Source organism: Falco cherrug, chromosome 5, assembly GCF_023634085.1.
Source record: "Falco cherrug isolate bFalChe1 chromosome 5, bFalChe1.pri, whole genome shotgun sequence".
NCBI lineage: Eukaryota > Metazoa > Chordata > Aves > Falconiformes > Falconidae > Falco > Falco cherrug.
In genome coordinates, this window is record NC_073701.1 from 1,463,960 (window position 1) to 1,484,350 (window position 20,391).

General features: G+C 42.9%; 1 protein-coding gene across 3 annotated transcripts; it reads right to left on the minus strand.

Moving 5' to 3' along the window:
- Positions 1-1,067: 1,067 nt before the first annotated feature.
- Positions 1,068-19,445, minus strand: CD86 (CD86 molecule). 3 transcript variants are annotated; one of them, XM_027798440.2, is made up of 6 exons: positions 11,515-11,995; positions 11,335-11,384; positions 9,727-10,065; positions 5,514-5,825; positions 3,351-3,485; positions 1,068-2,561 (listed from the first exon to the last, which is right to left on the minus strand). In XM_027798440.2, the coding sequence occupies exons 1-6, from the start codon at positions 11,817-11,819 to the stop codon at positions 2,542-2,544; spliced, it is 1,161 nt and encodes a 386-aa protein (XP_027654241.2). In that variant the 5' UTR covers positions 11,820-11,995; the 3' UTR covers positions 1,068-2,541. The 3 variants fall into 3 exon arrangements, with proteins under 3 accessions (XP_027654241.2, XP_027654239.1, XP_027654240.2); XM_027798438.2 differs by lacking the exon at positions 11,515-11,995 and adding an exon at positions 17,113-19,445 and having other exon boundaries at positions 1,068-3,485; XM_027798439.2 differs by having other exon boundaries at positions 1,068-3,485.
- Positions 19,446-20,391: the final 946 nt, after the last annotated feature.

Here is a 20,391-nt window from a genome sequence, read left to right on the forward strand (position 1 = left end):
AATTAGGAACAAATTAAGGATGGAAGGTAGCTGCCAAAAGATAATCTAACCCACCATGTGACTTTTCCCACTACTTACAGCTGCTGGTAGTGATAGCAGATGGTGTATCGGGGTGCAAAACCCCCTCAGAGGTACTAAGACATGTTGCAAAAACTGCCGAATTTCCAAGTGTTCAGAATGTTGGGGTTTTTTTTTCTGCTAATTGAATGTGGTAGAGGACTCCCAAATCCTATATTTCCAGATACCATAGGGTATAACCACCTCCATAACCACCTGGATAACTATTGTGAAGGAACCGGTTATTGTTTTTCTCCTACAGACAAACATGAAAGGTCAGTGATGGTTTTTTTCCTCAGTGCATAAATATCTGACCAGATAAGCAGCACATCAGGATTTAGGGACTAGTAGGAGAGTTCTGAGACTGTGACTTCAAAAGTGTATGTGAACGTGCATAAACCTAGTCATATGGAAGACAAAAGACACACGAGGCTTGTTGTTTGGGTAGGAGCAAAGTAGGGTTTAGCTGCTGTTCTGACCACCTCAGTGTTAGTGAGGATTTGAGGTGGATGACTTGAGTGCAAAGGGAAAATGATGGGAAAAAAAATGAACTGAATTACAGCATGTGTTAAAAAAAGCAGAAAAGACAACACAAATAGAGTAAGCATCTACCTGATTTAGTATACCTGATAGTTTAATACATCTTTATTTAAGGAGCCAAATGTTAATCAAGAGTTAGAAAAGATTGCATGACCCACTGGAGATACATTTGACAACTTGCAGCATAGAACCAAAAGGCCAGGTTTTCAGAGTGGAATTTTGTATCTAATCTTCGAGGTCTATTGGTCAATAAATCAAGGAGGTATGCACACACAGAGTTGTGAACATATATCCAGCTCCGTGAATGAATATATGAAACCTTCAGTTATGCCATTCTTGGTCATTGCAGCAATACCCTTTTTTATTCATTTGCTTCTGAGAGATAATTCTGGGAGTGTTTCTTCCCCGAGAACTCCAAGTGCAGATATCCCCAAATACACTGCTTTAATGGCAGGAGAATAAAACACCAATACAGAAAAAGATGTATATTTTAATAAGTCATTAAATAAATTTGCTAGCAAATATAAACTTTTACATAAAAATAAAACCTTTAACTTTTAATAAAATGTGAATGATATTAATCTGAATTAAAATATTTGGAATGCTAGTGTAATAGCTTAATAAAGTGACTCCCAAATGGTTTAGCTAACTTAGAAGGGCATGCACATTCTCTTACACTCTCGAAAAGGGTAAAAATTGAGGTGAAATCTAGCAATTCACAACATCATTTAACAGAAAAGAATATTTGTACTCAGCAGAAACCGCAGAGAATTTATGTCCCTGGACTGCAACTCTGAGCTGAAATTTGTCTTGAGAATGTGATGCTAATGTCCCTGCTCTTGCTGAAAATGTCAGACCTACAAATGCAATCAAGCCCTCAGAAGAATTTTGTCACAATTCTGGTGCGTGCTTCCTCCTGAAAGATGTCAATGCTGTTGAAGAATATAAAGTGCAGAGATTGTTCAAGATTGGAGAACTGGCAAAGTAAAGACAATTTGTTTTGAGTAAAACAGACAATCTTTCTTTTCTGAAAAGTAAAACTACTTCCTATAGCTGAGCATACCATAGCATACAGATTCCTCTGTCTTCAACATTTGAAGCAAAATTAAGAAAGGGAGAACATAGTCAACAAAACTGGAACATGACCTACTTATATAATATTTTTTTGATATCTGTTTATCTTAGTTTTGTATATTTCAATTTATACAAATATGAGTGATACCTCATGCTTTCATTTTCTATCTCTGCATCCACCTGAGCATCTGGTCAGAATACACAGGACCAAAGTGTGGAGGTACTAACTGTCTGGGCATATTAGACTTGGATGATAGTAAGAAAAAATAAATCAAAATAACCAGAAATCATGTTTAAAACAAGTCGTCTTTCCTTCAGGTGATTTCTAGTTTCAAATGCCTGATAGGAATTGCATGTCTTTTCTCAGAAGGTGGGTGGGGAAGTGCCCTGAAGTTCCTCTTTCTGCTGTGGAGCTTTACAGGAAAGTTGCTGGTACAAAGCCACACGGGCTCTGCCAAAAGCATTTGTGGCTCATGACTAGCTTGCCTCTGATCATGTTTCCAGTGATGGTTATGATTCACAGATTGTAGCCTCTTTCTGTTTTTGTGACCCATGCAGCTCTGCTTTCCTCATTGACTGTCAGGATTTTACAGTGACACAGCACGTAATGAAAGATGCAGCAAAAAGTCATGCAGACAGGCAGAGCATCATATTTACTACCATTCTGGAACAAAAATAAAAACGGAGAACACTGGACAGTGGATTTCGGCCACCAGACAAAACCATCGTGTGTTGCTCTGTAGGGTATCTGGGGAGGATTCTTGTTCTGGCAAAACATCTAAGAGCATGGGACCTCAGGCCTTGCTACGCGCAGAGATGGTTCCCAGTCAGCAGTCTGGCTGATGTCCTCAGTTTCAAGCTGGATAGCTTCTAGACTGCTAGACTGACATCTAAAATAGATGAATATGTGATTGATAAAAATGTGAGAAATAGGAGCTGAAAAAAGGTTGATAGTAAATGCCCAGTTATCTTAGGATTTGGAGAAAGAATGAGGTGGGGCTCAGGACCCTTGGCTGTACAAGGAAACAGGACTGACTGTGAGGAATGCATTTCCCCCTTGCTGTGAGAAAGAGTAGACTGTGATGTCAGCTTGAGGATCCTTTCAGTGCAGAATAAAGCCTGGACTGCTGAGACCTAGTTCTGGATCAAAATAAAGAAATGCAATGCAAAGACTGAATTCTGGTCCTAGTGCAAGATGATCCTTCCAGTCTGATGTTGGGCAGCCTGTGGTGGAGCAATCCTTGAGCTCCGTGGTGACAGAGATAGTTGCTTTTACTGGACAGAAGTGTTACCTCATCCCTGCCTCAGCTCCACTCTTCTTATAAATGGTGAGACAAGAAAGGTTTATACAGCCTAGTGATTTTGGGAACCAAATCTACTGAAAGAACAGAAAAAAAGGATGAAATTGCAGGAAAAGGTGGTAAGCTGGTGCCATGGCAGTCTCACAGAGCACAAAGAGGGAGAAGGGGATCCCAGGACAAGACAGGAGGAAAATGTTTTGCCTTGCTTCTGGGTGGACTAAGTTGTTGCAGGAAATAAATTGTCCAAGGAAGTTAGCTGAAATCCAGCATGAAACCTAACTTTCTGTCAGCAGCTTGAATGCAGGTAAAGGGATAATTATAAGGAGCAAAGTCTGCGACTTGAGGGACAGTTGAGCTGAATGAGAAGTAATAACTTACTCTGGTCAGTAGATGAGGTATTTCTATTCTTCTTCAATATCACAAAACCCAGAAGAATTGTGATCAGTACAATCACAGCTATAAGTGGGCCAAAGAAGTTTATCTTCATTTGCTTAATTTCTTCCCCCTGTATCTCTGATTAAGAAAACAGAGGAGATACACACAGCAAAGATTTAATTTGGTGACAATTAGCCTGAACAACCTATCCCAAAGTTATGTGAATTAGAACTTTAGGGAAAGGCCCTCAGCATCCTATGCTTTTACATTGCTTTAATAGTGTCAATAAATCACTATCCACATCGTTTCATTTCCAGTAACTAGTGAAACTGCCAGGTCTTACTGGCCACTTCAACAACGGTAAGGCAAAGTACTCTTTCTGAAATTTGGGTAACGTGAGTGATCGGCAACTTAATAGAGGAGCCTATGAGGCAGCTACTGTGCTAATGCTACTCTGTGGTGCTGTGCACAAGAACCTGGGATATGTTACTACTTGGTATCTGTTGGAAATTATGGTCAAAGCCTAATGAAATGCCATAAGGGATGTGAAAGTAGCAGGGAATGCCCAGGAGTTTCCCTCTATTTCTGGTTATTGAGCTTTGGAGGTTTTGGTTGCTAAGCTTAGAAACTGATAGAGCTTCAGTTATTGCCAAACAAAGCTTTTCTTGCCCACCATCACTGCTTATCAGGTGGCTTCTCTCATAAAGCCAAGGAGGAGAGAACAATTGACTAGGGAAAAGCAGGATGCAACACTATAGCTAATATAGTAAATATAGCCATGTTAACACTCAGGAGCAACACAGAGAGCTGTGCAGACCTCAGAAGGCTTCTGTATTGCATTTTAATATTATTTAAAAATCCTACAATGTAAGGACATCACAGACAGTTTGCCATATCTAGCATTGATGATTTAACCCTTTAGCTAAATTTATATGAAGAAAACTGCACTGTGGAACTTTTTTCAGAATAAGTGGTAAGCTTCTTTTACACCTGCATTAGTAAGGTGCATGCCTGGACTACCCTGTTAGGCTTTCCTGCGATGCTGCCATTCCCTCTTGGCTCCTCCTTCCTGTCAGTTGAAGCACAGTTCTCCATCTTCAACATTGTCTAAAGGAGACGTGCAAGCCCAACAAACTTATGAGCAGAGTGGCAATTGTCTATATTTTGATGTGCTTGTGCCATAGCTTACAAACAAAAATATGTCAAAGGATGTTTTCCTGTTCCAGGAGTTAAATAAAATGTTGCTTTATCTTAAAGAAAGGATCAGTCGTGTGGAACCCTGAGATAATCCAGCAGTAAAGTCTTACTGGACTTTACTGAAGCAGATCCCCAACTTCTTCTTGCAAGGGGTGTCTGAAAAAAGAACATCATCTCAGAGAAAAAAAAATCCCCAAATAGCCATTTTGGTATGTGCACTTCATTGTGCCCAATGTTATGAAAACCACCAGGAACACTTCTAAGACTAGTCAAAGTTTTATGGTCTTTATACTTAAAGTCAGCACAGTCTATTTGGCAGTTTCTGAGCCTGATCTGGTCTGAGGGACTCCTTTGTTTAGACTTCTGCCTTTCTCTAAGGAATGGTTAAGAACAGCAGCTCAAGCACTTAAACATCAGAAAAAAGCTTTTTTACTGTCAGGGTGGTCAAACAGCTGAGAGAGGTTGTGAAGCCTCTGTCCTGGGAGATATTTAAAACTCAACTGGATAAGGCCCTGGGCTACCTGTTGACTCTACTCTGAGCAGAGTGGCTGAGCTAGATGCCTCTTCTAGCCTCAACAGTTCTCTGATTCTGTGAAGCAGCAACCTCCCTTAACAGCTGTCACCTCTGGAGACTAGTGGCCACCTAATCCAGCCATCCAGGCGGCTCGGTTGCTACTGCAGCAGCACCTAGGGAGAGGATGAACAGGGCTGTGTTCTGGACTGTGCAGCAGTAGCCTTCCTTCTCTGTGCCCTCTCCTTGCTGTAGCTTCCTATATGGAAAGGGGAGGGAATTTGGTGGCCGTGGCTGTTGGTGAACAGGATGGAGAACATACAACCTTTGTAGCCAACTCCTGCTGCTCCTTAGGGTTTATTCGCTGCCTTGACTATGCTGCGATCTGTGATCGGCTCTACTGCAATGTGACCTGCTCCGACCCATGCAAAAATTGGAATGGGCAAATGGAGACTCACCTATGCCTAGTGGCACTGAGACAAGGCTCCCCAGCTGCTCTCCGAGGTGAAGCAAGCAGCTAATATTAGTGAGGGTGTTTGCAGGAACTGTGATACTCAGCTTGCTAGTAACATTGTACAGCTTTGTTACAGCATCCTGTGAGATGTCCGTGTGATGCATAAACCTGCGTGTTTTGTTTTCATGTGAAATTAGCCAAGTCATCTGCTTGGGCTTTGGATAACCTCCGCTGGAAGAACAGGAAAGATTCAAGTATTCGTTGGGCTTTAGCTCCCCACTGTGCAGCTGTGCTATCTCAGGTTGACTATAGTTGGCTGAAACAGACCAAAGAGAAAGCATTGTGAGTCAGACATACCACATCTCCTGACGCTTCTTGCCAGGGGTTTAAGATTTTCAGGCAGAAGAAAGCTTAAGCAATTTTCTCAGGAAAACAATGGGAGTCCCAAGAAGGGTTTGTTATGTTTTTGGTACATGTAGATTTGCTGCTCCTTGTCTTCAGGGTGTTTCTGAGTCTGATCAACCAGTCAAGAGACCTCTGTCTCTCCCACCTCCTTTAGATCCATTGACACCTCAGGATAACCAGACCTGGCCTGCTTGCAGGTCAGTGCTTAGGCACAAAATGGGAATGGGACACAGTGCTGCCTGCTCTTGGCCTCCTGGTTAGGTAAGGGGAAAACCACTGACTTCTAAATGTGAAATGCAGAGAAAGAAATCGTCTGAGGGACTTCAGATGGGGTAAATTGGAGGTCCACTGTGTCATAGGTAGAAATATCCTTGGTATCAGTATCATGAGTAGTCATTTTGCAGCATCTAAAGTAGTTCACTCAGCTTCCTAGCAGGCCTCCTTTTGCTTGTTTTTTTTTTACGTGGAGGTGAGCACGACACAAGGTTTTTACTTTATGTTATTAGATACTCATCCTGCTCAATGAAAAACATAGCTGTTGCTTTAAAAAAGTCAAGTTTCCCAGGCAAGAAATAGTTACTGAAACAGGATTGAAAAGATTTTTTTAAACATAAAATATGAATGATAAAGGGAAGCTTTTAGTGAACACTGTCTTTTAAATCACCTCCCAAATATTTTCAATCAGGATTTGTTTGGTTCAGGGGTCGTAGTAGAAATAGTAGACTATAATGGAAAAGGAGGAGAGAACGCAGACATAATATTGACTGCATGTTGGTATACAGCAGGTTAAAAAAAAAAAACCAAAACCACCACACCACAACAAATACCAAGGAACAGACTCAAGACTTCATTGAAAATACTTCATTATTTTAGTGCCAATAGGATTAAAGACAATATGGAGAAATATTGGAGAAGGGAAAAAGGATTCCTAGAAACATATGAGCCTAAGAGGGTCTGACTCTTCTGTACACGTGCTCAGTGTGCTGGATCCAGGCTCTAATCCTTGCCCTAGTGAATTCTTAATATGGCTGGATGAAGAAATGTGATGTTGCTTTTATTTGCTCTATCCCAACACACAGCGGGTAGGATTTAGCTTAGTCACTGAAATCCCCAAGAGATTCCATGGCTGTGAATTCAAAATGGAAAAAGCCCCACCCTTTTTAGACCCCAAAATTTAGTTATGTTGTCCCTCAGGAGAGCTCAAGCTTCCTCTTTCTCCTCAGGGTCTAACTTGCTTAGCTGACTGCTCACTCCAGCTCCTAGTCTGCAGCATGCGTTCTCTCCTTGGCATTTTACAGGGAGGCAGGAACGTAAATCCATGGCTGTGAAACTTGCCACATTGTCCAAGTGATAGAAGAGTTTCCACCTTATTGACAGGAAACAAGTGGAAACAGTGGAATATACCCTGAACAAAGCACTTCTGTTTTATGGCTTCTGGAACCTCGATTTACTGAAAAGTGAAGCTGGTTGCATGCAGGGTGTGGGCTATGTGTGTGTGAGCTTTGGATTGTTAACATAAAAGCATGTTTCAGGAAGTCTCCTGTATTTAAAGATGATGTGTCTTCCAAAAAGGCAATGGGCTTAGATTTGAATAACTCAAGAGACAGCAGATCCGTCAGGCCCTTAATATTTGTCTCAATGGCTTAATCACTCTGCCTGGTTTTATTCCGTTTTGTAAAGTGTCAACATGCCTTACTTCTCACTTGCCTCCAGCCACTGACTGTTTTTATATCTTCGCTGAATAAATTAGCCTTTTTTTTGTTTGATATCCAGTATTTTATGTGTATTTCAGAATCTCACACTCTGAAAACAAGACTCTTCTCAGTCTTCTGTGTTATAAGGTAATCAGGTTGATCTTTTAATGTCTCCAGTTGGACCGTATTTTTCCAGCCTTCAGAAAACTCTAGTAGAGCTTTTCTTCATGCTTTTAATTTTTTAAACATCCCCTTTAAAATGAGGACACAAACTGTTAAGTCTCTATCCTGCCATCAATTTCACTCCCAACACTTGGAACAGCGTGTATTTTGAACTAGCTTCCCTAGTCTCACCTGCTTCTGGAGACATGCTGTAGCAGCAGAACTTGCAGTTAAGCTGCTTGTCACCACGGTCCCTGCCTTGCCTGCTTTAAGACCCAAAGCTTCCCAGTGTGAAGCCCACCGTTCCTTCTGGAGAAGGTTCTGTGTTCGTTGTTCTTATACAAATCATCCTGGCTGTACACAGTAGTATATCTGGCTATATATTGTGCTAATGTAATTCACATAAATAACAGGTGTAAACTGTATTAGAAGGTACTTCAGTATTTCTGGATGGGCTTGGTCACCGAGTGGTTAGATAGCTTTGTGTGACTGCCCCGTCATTCTTGTACAGGCTGCAGTCCTTCCTATGGCCATTCCAAGTGTGACGTGCCATGCTACAGAGACCCCTCCATAATTAAGAAACAGTAGGTGAGTACAGGTACTTTCAACATTTCTGTTTTTCTTCTAATTATTTTTAAGGATTTTTTAAAAGTATGATTTTATATTGCTCTTTGAGAGCTTATTGAACAGAGAGTCATTTGGAAGGAGCACAGCAGCAGAACATAGTTTAAAACAGTCTTCCTAAATTAAACCTTAAAAGGTCTAGTAGAGTTTTAGTGCCAATGAATGAGACTTCTGTAACATGTTGCTCAGATGTTGGCTAAGCTGATCACTTATTTAACTGCTTGAATTAACTGAACGGCTGATGCTAAGCATCAATTAAATTGGAGGCCTTGATACTGAGTGCACATTATGAGTTTCTGAGTTCTAAAACTTTGCTGAAAATACTTGTCAAGTAGATTCTGGGAGAATGAAAATTGACAATCTAGGTTTTCTGTCTGTGGATTTGAGGGAATGCTTGCTGGTAGCACAAAACTCAATAGGCTGAGATGTTTTGGCACTCCGTTTTCGGCTGCCGTTACACATGGCCTGTCTCTCTTGAAGCACTGTGGTGACTGAAAACACCAGTGGAAGTTATTAGCTGTTGTGATTAATGACTAGCACTATCATAGTGGAAGAGAGAACACAGGCATATGGACAAAGGTTACTAACAGGACAGTTTAAAATAGAAAATCATTACGAAAATATATTAGGAATTACTGAAAATATTAGAAAATCTTAGGAAAAGATTGCTTCCTCACTGCCATTCCCCTGTTAAAAGATTTCCTGCCTTTTCCACTGATAAACATGCAAGAAATCAGGCTGAATCTTATCAACGTGTGCATTTTTTCTTCAGAGATATTTTCAGTCTCTCTTTAACTGAACATATGAATTTCTACTCCTCCACATGTAAGCTGCTCTTTTCTTTATTTTCCCTGTGATTTATATGATCATAAAATAGCTGGGTGTTTGCAGAAATCTTGTTATGTTTCAATTGTAATTTACCACCAATGATGATAACTACTGCTACTTTTAATAGAAGGTAGTGTATCAGATGCAAATAAAGAAGTGTGTTTTTCAGAGTCCTAAAAGCCACAAAACGTGCAGGAGTCAAGAGGAAGAAGGCAGAATAGTTTTCACTATAAAGTATGACAGGCTGGGAATCAGGAATAATACAATATTGAGCAAATTATTGCCTCATTTTCTACTTCTGATTGCTTCCACCTGAGCACTTTTCATCCAGAGCTGAGGATTTTCTATTGAGGATGCTCTTATCCATCTTTCGAAATTCTGCCCCAGTGCAGGTGCATCTTCAGTGGCTCGGGGACAGTACCACACATTTCTGGACAGAGCAAAGTGACAGAGAACTCCCCCTCAAAAAACCCAGACCAGACGACAATTAGAAGAGTCACTTACCAATGACGTTCAGTAAGCACTCAGATGTGTGTATGACCCTTGCTGATTCTTTCTCTCTCTGCTGTATAATACACATATACTGTCCCTCGTCCACAATTTCTGCGTTTAACAATTGCAAGGTCCATTTGTCCATGTCCATCTTGGTGCGATTTATATATTTAGGACTAAGGTTATCATGTTTTTCCTGGCCATAGTATACTTCATGCACCACTTCATTGTCTTTTTGCCAAAATATTCTTAAATCCTTTATGTCAGTTTTCTGAGAGTTTGGAAAATAGCAGGATAGATATGCAGTGTGATTGAGAAATGACTTCACCTGATGCACACTGGCAGCAATACCTTGGACAAAGAGAGAAGAAATTAGGATTTCCATCAGCTACAAGAGAACACCAAGTATTTGTGCTCACAGAGACAACACTTAACAACAGTAACTATAAAAACACCAGCATTTAGACACAAATTCTCCCGCTAGGTATGACAGGAGATGCAGTTCTTCAAACTGACTCAGTCTTCTGGAGTTCAGGTCATAAAACTCTTTCTTATTTTTCCTCCCATATTTTACTTTCCGAGGAAGGCCTACCACACAGAGATTGTGAGCGTCTGTATTTTAGAAGACTTATCTGCAGGCAAAAGGTCCAAACCATTCCTATACATAACATCCTGACTGTAATGAGATTCTGCCACAAAGGAGATAGCTGCACAATTTATTTTTTAAAAGTTGAAATCATTCTCCTAATAAAATAACACAGCATTGCTGTTTCAAAGAAAATGTGAAGTGCACACTGTGTGGTAAATGTTGGTGTCTAAGGAATATATGACCAGAAGGTCAGAAATAGGTGAACACTTTCAGTCTTGCTGAAGAATTAATCTAAAGTTTAATGACAAATTAAATGTCAGATTTAACTGTTCTGTAATTAATCTAGAGTTTGATGACATATTGAATGTCAGATTTAACTGTTCTGTTGCTGATCTTGTTAACAGAAATAATAAACACAATTATGCCTTTGTGCAAAGAACGGATGAACTGTGTCACACAAGGGATGATTTTTCTCCCGCTTTCATCAGTGTGCGTATCCGTAGGGGTGGCGATGGGCCAGGAGGGCTGTCTCTTCTTGAGATGAGAAATGCAGTCCTCTGTCCCAGAAGAATTAAACACCTTTGCTCCATTCAAAAGGAAAAGGTTTACAGTCTCTCTCCTGGTACAAAATGTTGACTGCTCTTCCAGAGCACCAGACTGCAAAATGATCTCCACGGCTGCCTAAAACTCCAGCTGTCCCATATCAAACTGTCAGCCTTCAGTTTAATACTGTTCTCCTCTGTAATATACAGAGGTGATATACACACACTTTAAAGACAGATTTAAATTGAAAATTTAACAGCAACATAAGTGTAAAGATATAAAGTTGAAGAGAGAAAGTAATTACTATATATTTTAGAGTGTCCCTGCATACAAGTTAAATACATGTCACATAGGCTATATGACCTTGATTGTGCAACAGAAATGATTAATTACTGCTGAGGAGTAAGCTGCTTAGTGGATGAGAGAGAATCGTGTAGCAGGACACAAATAACCAAACTGTTTTTTACAATTAAAAATGCGCCTTTTACCTGGGAGAAGTATCATAGCGTAAAGGAAGAATATGCAGACCTCCATGATGCTGTAAGAACAAAGAATGAAAGAATATGTTAGAGGTTGAAAACACTCCAGGACCTTCTCCAGTACTCCCACAGACACAGTAAAACAAGAAGTTTTAGCAAGAGAGGGACTATTGAGAAAGTTAATCTCACCTTTTCCCATGCACTAGAACTTCTGTGTGCTTCACAGCCTTTAGCAACAAGAGGCATGCCATGACAGATCTCTGGTTTACAGAGAAGGTGATGTGGTGCGAGATTGCTGCAGACAGGGTCTGCCATGGGAGGAACGCAGAGCCCCTGCGGTGCAAAGGACAGGATGAGCACCCAAAACGCCTGGTGTGGAGGAAAGAGGAATGGGGAGCATGCTTGACCTGGCAGGCTGGGGAAGAAGATGGGGGAATTGAAAGTAGAGGGGGAGGAGAAGGTGACACAGAAGGAGGAGGTGGGGGAGATGGCATGATGATGTCAGCTACCAGAAGTGATGAAGTGGTGACCTTCAGTTTTTTAACAGGAACTGTCCGTCGCGACAGTAAGTGCAGCGTCCTTCACAACAGTAAAAGGTAACTGAGATAAAATCCTATATGGTTTAAAGAGTCAAGGCTAAATGGCGCATAATTTGTGGTCAAAACCCCCTGTTACCTGTTTAGAAAAAAAGAAAAAACCCCTGTAATTCGTCTCATAAGCACAACACTTCTATGGCTGCTCGCGTTCCTGTGGTGTGAGGGGCTGTGACGCCGGTGCAGAGCCGAGCGTCATTCCCACGCACCCCTGACAGCAGGGCGCCTGCGCCTGGCCGGCTGGTGGTTGTGGTTTGCATCTTGGCAACGCCTTCGTGTTTTTCCTGTGCCTTTTCCATATGTTTGGGAGAAGCCTCCACACCACCCCTGCCAAGGTCCTTCACTCTCCTCCGTTAAAAACCTCCAAGGAATGCTCTTTTGCTGGAGCAGATGTAAAACCTCTTCAGCTCTCACACTATTTAAACCGGGTGAGACTGCTGTCTGCTGTCCTCACTGGTAGTACAGCTCCCTGATGTTTCCCATTTTTTGTCATGTTTTATTTTAAGCTGGTACACTTGGATCTTTACATTTACCCCAGGTTTCTGGGTGCAGGAGTCTCTTCTGTTTAATGCAGAATTCTCCTCGATCTGCTGACATGTTTTTTGAGTGCATGCCGTAACGTACAGAACTGTGAATGACATTTCTTCCAGACCAGATCCATCCTGCCTTTTCTTAGGAAAGGGGAGAAGGAAGCCCAGATGTCTCAGAGGGTTTAGGGAACTTTCTTTGTGATTCTCCTGCTGGAGCCGAGGAGGAGGGAGGGCTTGGGGTGAGCAGCGGCTGCTCTGCCCCAGCCGCCCTGTTACGCGGTGAACTTTTATCAAGGGGTTTTCCTCCCAGGCTGGGCCCCGCTGAATTAAACCACACAAATGATCGCCTAAATAAAATTGCATCTGCCAAGCCACTGAAAACTGCAGAACCTCCTTCTCAGCACTTGTATTTCCCTTCTGCAAATAAGAATTTTTGCTTTCAGTCAGGTAAAAAAAAAAAAAAAAAAAAAAAGGATAGCCCTATTTTTTTGATCCAGTGCAGGTGTCTAAGAGGAGAAATTAAAGCCATTTAGCAACTGGAAACGTAAGTGAAGCAGAGAGAGTGTACGCTATGGCTAGGCGTGTTTTGCAGTGACTGTCTCACAGCAGGAAAGGCCAAAACCGGAACTGAAAATGAGAGGGAAAGACAGAAATAAAGCCCACGCACAAATACCAGATATCACCTCTCGCCTTGCTGTGTGGGTTGGGTTTGGAGCTGGGAGGGCAGAAGTCTCAAAGATCCTACGTGGTGCCCTGGCTGCTGCCTTCCAGGAGAAGGTGTGTGGCGGGGGATGGCTGCACGGGGGAGGGTCCCGCGGGTGGGCAGCGGGGGGGACACCCACGTTCCCTGCAGGGGGAGGCCACTGAGCATGACAAGCTGCTACTCTTAACGTGAGCTGCTTCATGGAGAGTTGCTGAATCATGAACCGGGCGCTAAAACTTCAGTGCTGCGAGCAGCTTCTCTTCCTCTTTTTTACGAGATGCCTTTAACCAGCAGATGCAAATCCTTGGAGCCAGTGTCCCAAAAACCGAGGGGAGGAAGGAGAACTATGCAGTCTCTGTGTTGGCTACTTACACCGTTGCTTTGGTATATTCATTACAAATTCTGTGCTCAGTACTCTTTTAGGTCATAGAAAGTCTGGTTGTGTCCCAGGACTGTTTGGCAGTCGAAGGGGACGAGGTAAGAGGGGGAAGAGAGGTTTTGCATCAGGGTATGGTCCGCTGTTGGCGAATGATACAGACCGAAGTGCCCTCTTCATGGCCAGGCCCGTGCGTGAGCACGCTGCTCCGCTCCACAGCCTTGTGGGGCTGCCTGGGGACGCGTGGGCTTTCTGTTTGCGTGCTGGGTGCATCCAGCGGTGGAAGCGGCACTTTTTCATGATGCCAATAACAACTGATGAGGTGGGAGTGGTTTGAAGACCCAGGGCTTAAAAATTGTCTGACATGCAGAATGCTGTGAGGCCGATCCACAGGGAGGTAACCACTTTCCCTTGCTGAAGGAGGCTAGCACTATGTGGCACGGCTTTTTTTGCCCCTTGAGGCTGTTCCAGGCTTTCCTAGAGATGTCTCCATGACTCACAATTACAAATCATGTGTGGATTGAAATTATGTCAGTAATCACATTCAACCCTTTATTTACTATCTCTGCAGTGCAGTCACTGAAAGGGGAAGGAACCGTAGGAAGGAACATGCACTTTACTGGCTCTTTTCATGACTGCTTTGGTTTGTCCCAAACCAGTCTGAGAAGAGTCAGGAGGCGGTTCCCGCTGGGCTGAGTACGGGCGGATTCCTTCCCTGGAGAACTCTAAGATCGGTGTCTGGGAAAAAGAGGCAACTTCATTCCCTTTACGTTGGAGGGCAATTGCCAGAAAGCCCTGTGTGACTTAAATGTGCAGATTAGCTTATGCTTTCTGTCTCTTGTTCCTCCCACTCTAGCGTGTGAATCCAGCATATGAAAACCCAATACACACAGTGAAGCGTGAAGGTCTTGCAGTAAACAAGAGCTTTGTGTCTGGTATGCTTGCCTGGGCTTTCATCTGCTCTCCTGTACCGTTTGCATTTCTGGATGTAGTCATCGTTTGAAAGGCACTGTCAAATCTTTGCTCTTTGACTCTTAAATGCCATCGCTGCCTTTCAGTTCCTTTCAAAATATTCCTTTCTTACATGTTCTTACATGTAATTAGCTTTAAGGGTAATTAGATGCAAGAGGTACACTAATCACATTACATCAGGTACATATCTTCTATGGGAAGGCTCTCCTTCCCCAAGTTTCACAATGAATTCAGAACAAAACTGGCCACTGAACTAGTAACCTTTTTTGACTTTTCTAGTGTGGGGATTTTTTCTAAAATTTCCACCCGATGCCATGCTGAGCAGCTCCATGAGCAGCGCTGAGAGCCCCTGGAGACAGGACATCTGTGACTCAGACTTTCCACCACAGACCTAAAAGCTATCCTAGAGACTTCTGCATGAAATTCTGCAAAAAATGCATTTACCAGCCTTCCCCCATGTTGTAAGCACAGATTGATCTGAACAAATGTTAACAAAGGAAATTGCAACTTAAGAAAATTCCTTTAAGGTGGTGAAGTCAGAGAATTCTAGGATGCCCTACACACAAATACTAAGCCACACGATCACATATATATCCAACAAGGGACACATTAAAAACATACCATTACCCAGGCAACCTGTGTTTCCTACGTGCTTCTCCAGTTAGAAAGTGGCACCATTCTAATCAGTTGCTAAACGTTTTCCATTGCTCATTCTTTTAGAACAATCTTTAAGTTACATTTAAAAATTCTGGGCTTGATGTTTGATGATGTTGTTATTACATGAAAAAAAGCCCTCCATCTCCCTAATTTTTGATTTCTGAATGCATTTTGTATTCCTTCCCACTATCTTTCAGTAACATCTTTTTATTACATCTAAGACCTCCAGGGGAACTATGACTTTCTTTATGATTCTGGGATCACTTTGCTCTAACATCCAGAAACTGCCCTTTAATAACAACCAAACACCACCAATTATTTAAATAATACCTTTGGTCCAAAGGTCATGGAGCATTCCGCTGCCTCTGCAAGCAGAATTCCTCATCCACAACTGAAGGGCAGGTATCCCTGGCAGAGAGCGCAGTGAGTGCCCCACGGCACACAGCCCCGCAGCACAAACCATCGGGCACGGGCTTGAGCTCCATGGTGGTGAAACCGCGGGGGAAGTTTGGAGGGGAGGAACGTCATCAGCCAGGGTGAGACCTTCACTGGGAACAGCTGTGGTGTGTGTCCTGCGGTCCATTGAAAGCCTCGGGCAGGTTGCCGTATTTTTTACATGCTGTAAGCTACACCTGGCCACAGAACTGGCAAGTTGGCTGAGCCACCTCTGCATCACAGGTACCAGCCGCCTCAGGTGGCCTCTGTCCTCCCGCCCGGCCCTCGCACCCCAAGGTTATTAGCCAAGCAGACTCATCAGCTGGGAAGCAGCAATTACCGATCCACTTCTCACCAGATCACGCTAACCTGTTTGTGCAACGAAACAGAGGAGGAGCGCGCCCCTGCTCCCACATGGGTGACAGTTTAGAGATGCCAGCTCCGTAACAGACCCGTCAGTCGCTGGAGTTCCCTCGAGAGCCGTTGTACAGAAGAGGGAATTCAGTGCCCGCTCCCAGGTTGTTTCTCTTCTGCACAGGACACTTTGCCTGGAAGTGGCAGCACGGCTGCACACAGCAGACAGGCGTAACCTCAAACGGCAGCTTGCAGGGCACCTCGAGCACAAGATATGTACTGCACACAGGAGGGAGCATCCCTGCTCCATTGCCAACCCCTAACCAAACACACGTGCTGAGGATCAGCAGCCATACCGCACCTTATATGTTTTGTCCTCGGGTACTACATCCTTTATTTTCAATTAAGTGTCTTTCAAAATCAGCTAAGCATGTGACACAAACCTCATGCTGCTTCTTAAGCAGGAGGATCACTCATCAGGAGCTACTTTTTCTTGCAATAAATTAATCTCAATTGTTAAATGAAGATGTGATATTCAGAAGTGCGATTAAACGAGCCAAGCCCTCCTGCTCTCGGTTCCAGTGCAGAAATCGCTCCGGGGACACATACTGGTTTTCTCACAGTGCTTCTCATGGCACATTAACTGATTTACAAAGCTAAAGGAAAAGGTTTTGCCTTTTGGTTTTGGTTCCCTCCCTACAACCACCAGAATTACAGTAGTTGGGTACAAAGGACCCGATTCTCCTATCTACTGGTGGAAAATAAGACCACCATCCTTGTAACACTCATGATTGGAAAATGCCCTGCAGATCCACTTTGGTTCTTTTGCCCAGTTTCCAATTATAAATGTCCCGCTTCAGGAATTCAGGAATAATTGTGCTGATGCCACTATGGGCTCTGGCTCATTCTGCTACAGGCTGGTCAGCTTGCTCCAGAGAGTAAGGGATGTATGTGAAGCTGCTGCAATTAGCAGCTGTGACTCAAATGAAACAGCGAGCAGCTGTGGAGTCACTTTACTAATAGCAATTACATTTTTACAAACCTATGCTCCTACTTGTTTATAGGAGCATTACAAAGGCTTGCCTCTGTAACTGCTCAAATTGTTACCAGATAAATAAAAAAGCGAAACCACTCAACTGAAAGCATTATCACAATCCTAGGGAGTACCTTATTGCTTTCTCCAGGCTTTCTGTCTCACAGGCAGCGAAACACTCCAGTATGGATCTCACCAACAGAAACATTCATTCTTTCTTCTGTCCTCAGTGCCTGCCCTCCACCACATGCAGAAAGCCTAGGTCACAGGGAATCGAACCCTTCCCATCACAAATACGTATGTGCTTCTTTTACAGCAAGCACCCTCTGTCCAAAAGAAGCTTCCTCTTTCTAAGCTGAAATTCCCCTTCTTTCAAAGCCCATCCAATGCTCTCGCAAGCCGCAGCGGTATTCACAGTGCCCCTGCGCTGCGGCGCAGCTCTGGTCTTCAAGAAAACCTTTGCCTGGGTTTTGCCTGAAGGAAATAACCCGTCTTGAATAAGGCTTAGTTTTCCTGGCTGGCAAATTCCATTCACTTTTGTTTGCTTAAACAGGTCTTGTATAATAGAATGGGAAATGTATTTGTTGGCAAGGACCTAAGTTTCTCCAATGCGATCAGACAAAATTGTCTGTCCTTACCCAATACTCTGCCGCAGAAAGTCACCAAGTTAATTTAAGATCTGATGACACAATAAAAATACAGATGAAGGGATTCTTATATAAGAATGTTGATATCAGGACTGATTCCATGACATTTATGGGAAATGGGAGAAAGGTAAGGCCATACCTTTACCGCAGCTGCCGTGCTTGCCATGTTCCAATCAGTTTTTCTATATGACTGAGTGAAGAAGTCATGCTTACGTGTTTGACTATTTGTATGTAAAATTCTTTGATAAATTCATCACTTTATTCTCCTGTACTGTCAGTTTGTTGACACGGAATCTTATTTCTTCTGTAACCACATTTTGATTCTGCCACCTTAGTAAAACCGGCAACTTTATCACCCATTAAGATTTGTTTTAAGGTGGCTGATGAGCATGCAGTGAGCCTCATAAAAGCCCAGCCTAATGACTGTGGTTGTGCTTGCAGCCGTAGATCAGACAGCATTCACACCTGAATCTTTTTTTGTCTGAATCACACTTTATACATGGCTTTCAAAAAGGGGCTGTCTGGGGAGAAAAATTCATCCTGTGTCTGTTGCCTATTAAACTCTGTTAGAAATGAATTCCAAATCAGCTTCTATACAGATGCTTTTCTTTGCCCAGGACAAACTACTCAACAGCTCTGATTAAAAATAGAGGAGTAGGCTGTTATGAGTGAAAAAGGGGAAGTTTTTTCTCCGGTCTGTAGCAATCTGAGAACTGTAATTTGCTTTTAACTCAAGTTTCCTGTGGAAGCTGCCAAAAGAATAATTTCTTCCACTAGATTGATTGAAAACTAATTTGATCTAATTTAAGTGTTTTCCAAACAAGTTCAGCAAAAATCTAAAACCTAGGAGCTTTTACAGGCTTCATTTTTTTTACTTGCTTGCAACTTAGTCTAGTAGTTAACAAGAAAAACAGGAGAGGTGCAGAGGATTTTCAGAGGTGATGGACTATCTTCCCCCCACTCTAGGATGTCACCGAAAGTAATGATGGGTGAGACCTAAATGTACTGGAAGTAACCAAATTGAAAATGCTAAATATTGTTTGTCTTTCTGCTTACAGAGTCTCACCATTTGTACTGAATGCCATACAAATTTATTGAGTTCAGTTTCCATCTGAGTCAAACCGCCAGCCAGGCTGTTGCAGTTTTAGTGCCCTTTGTATGAGCCTGAGTAACTTTTGATGCGGTGGGATTTGGTTCCTTGCTCAGGATGAAAGTTTTGCTATGCATTTATGGGTTGGCTTTGCCTGTACTGTTAGTGATAACGATACTGGGTGCTGATAGCTCAGTTTGCAATGTATTGCCTGTGAGTCACTCTACAAACTTCCTGAGTGTCATCTGAAACAGAAGCCGATGTGGCTAAATCAGAAGAGAACCTAAAAGATTTGGAGCAAGACAGAGATGGTGTGTAGGCAAGGAAAAAGAAACTGTATCAGGCTTTAATTGAAACATGAAATTTACATAAGAAGACCACGGAGAGACAGAGATTTTGTAGAATAGAATTAGGAGTTAGCAGCAGGTAAGATTTTTAAGAAGACGTTAGCAAGAACACTCTTTTAAGAGTGTTAAGGGAAAAGAAAATACTTGATGGTAGATAATGAAGAAAAGGTAAGCAATTATTCAGAAAGACAGACTGAACTTTAAAGCTCAGGTTTAAGAGTGATTTTTCATCAACTGTTTAGCCACTTTTTTTGTCTGTTGCTAGAAGAAAAACATTGAAATTGAAGAAACAATGTAAGGATGCAAAGTAAGGATTGAAAACAGATCTCCAAGATACCAGGCACAGAAAGAAGAAACGCATTCTTTTTTGAAATGGGTCACACTAAACATTGTGTATATTTCTAATACAGCACCAACCGTACAAGCCAACAGGTGCCTGGTGAGAGGTTTCCTTGCAGCCTAGATTCCAGATCCAGAGAGGTTTCCCCTGGAGATGCATAGCAGCAAGGACAAGATGCTACGGACTGCACAGAGCCTTGCTGAAATTCACAACGGTGCAAGCAGGGATGCAGGTGAAAAAGATTTGCCAGTCTGGAGCTGCTTGTGATGCTGCAAGTCACTTAAATTACAATAAGATGATACGCAAGAGATAACTGAAGTATCCATGGACATACGCCTGCCACCCACAGCACGGGTGCAAACGCCGTGAGCAGCTCAGGCTCATCCCCCCTGCGCAGCAGATGCTCCAAGCTGCCAGGGGGCCAAAGTGCGGGTGGCTGAAAGCTTGAGTGTCCTACACACAGATACTACTTACCAGCTTAGTGTTGTAAGTAGATTTTCCTTACAGTAGGCAGTCATTTTACAGATACTTGCCAGAGTTGAACAAATGGCATGAAATGGTCAAAGGCAAGCAGATCTGGTGTCCTGCATCATGTGCAGCTATGGGGAGATTTTCTCAGAAAGCTGGTACTGGTTTCGCTGGGAGGGAGGTAAAGGACATCCTGAAGGAAGGGATCGCAGTGCCCTAGGCGATGGTGTGGCCTGCAAGTGAGTGCTGCCTTCCTTGGGAACCCCAGAAAGCTTCCAGAGGAACCATGTGATTCATTGCCTGAGGCTGAAGTAGCCACCAGGGAGGCAGGTGAGAAATTGCCAGCAGCCCAGATCCTGGGTGATGCTGCCTGTGGCAAAGGGAACAGTCCAGTTTACGGTGAGAGAACCCCTCAGCCCTGTGCAGGATCTCGGTTTTCTGCTAAAGGCATCAGGGATGCCAAGACTCTCTTCATTAGCCCCAGAATATTACATGCTGATGCAGAGATGCTGCTTGACTGA

Bases quoted from the DNA above. Each gene is read 5' to 3' on its own strand.
- CD86 (XM_027798439.2), bottom strand. From the start codon at position 11,819: ATGCCATCTCCCCCACCTCCTCCTTCTGTGTCACCTTCTCCTCCCCCT. The intron at 10,066-11,334 runs GTAAAAGGCGCA...TCTTTGTCCAAG, and splicing joins CGCTATGATACTTCTCCCAG to GTATTGCTGCCAGTGTGCAT. The intron at 5,826-9,726 runs GTAAGTGACTCT...GGTCTGTTTCAG, and splicing joins GTGCTTACTGAACGTCATTG to CCAACTATAGTCAACCTGAG.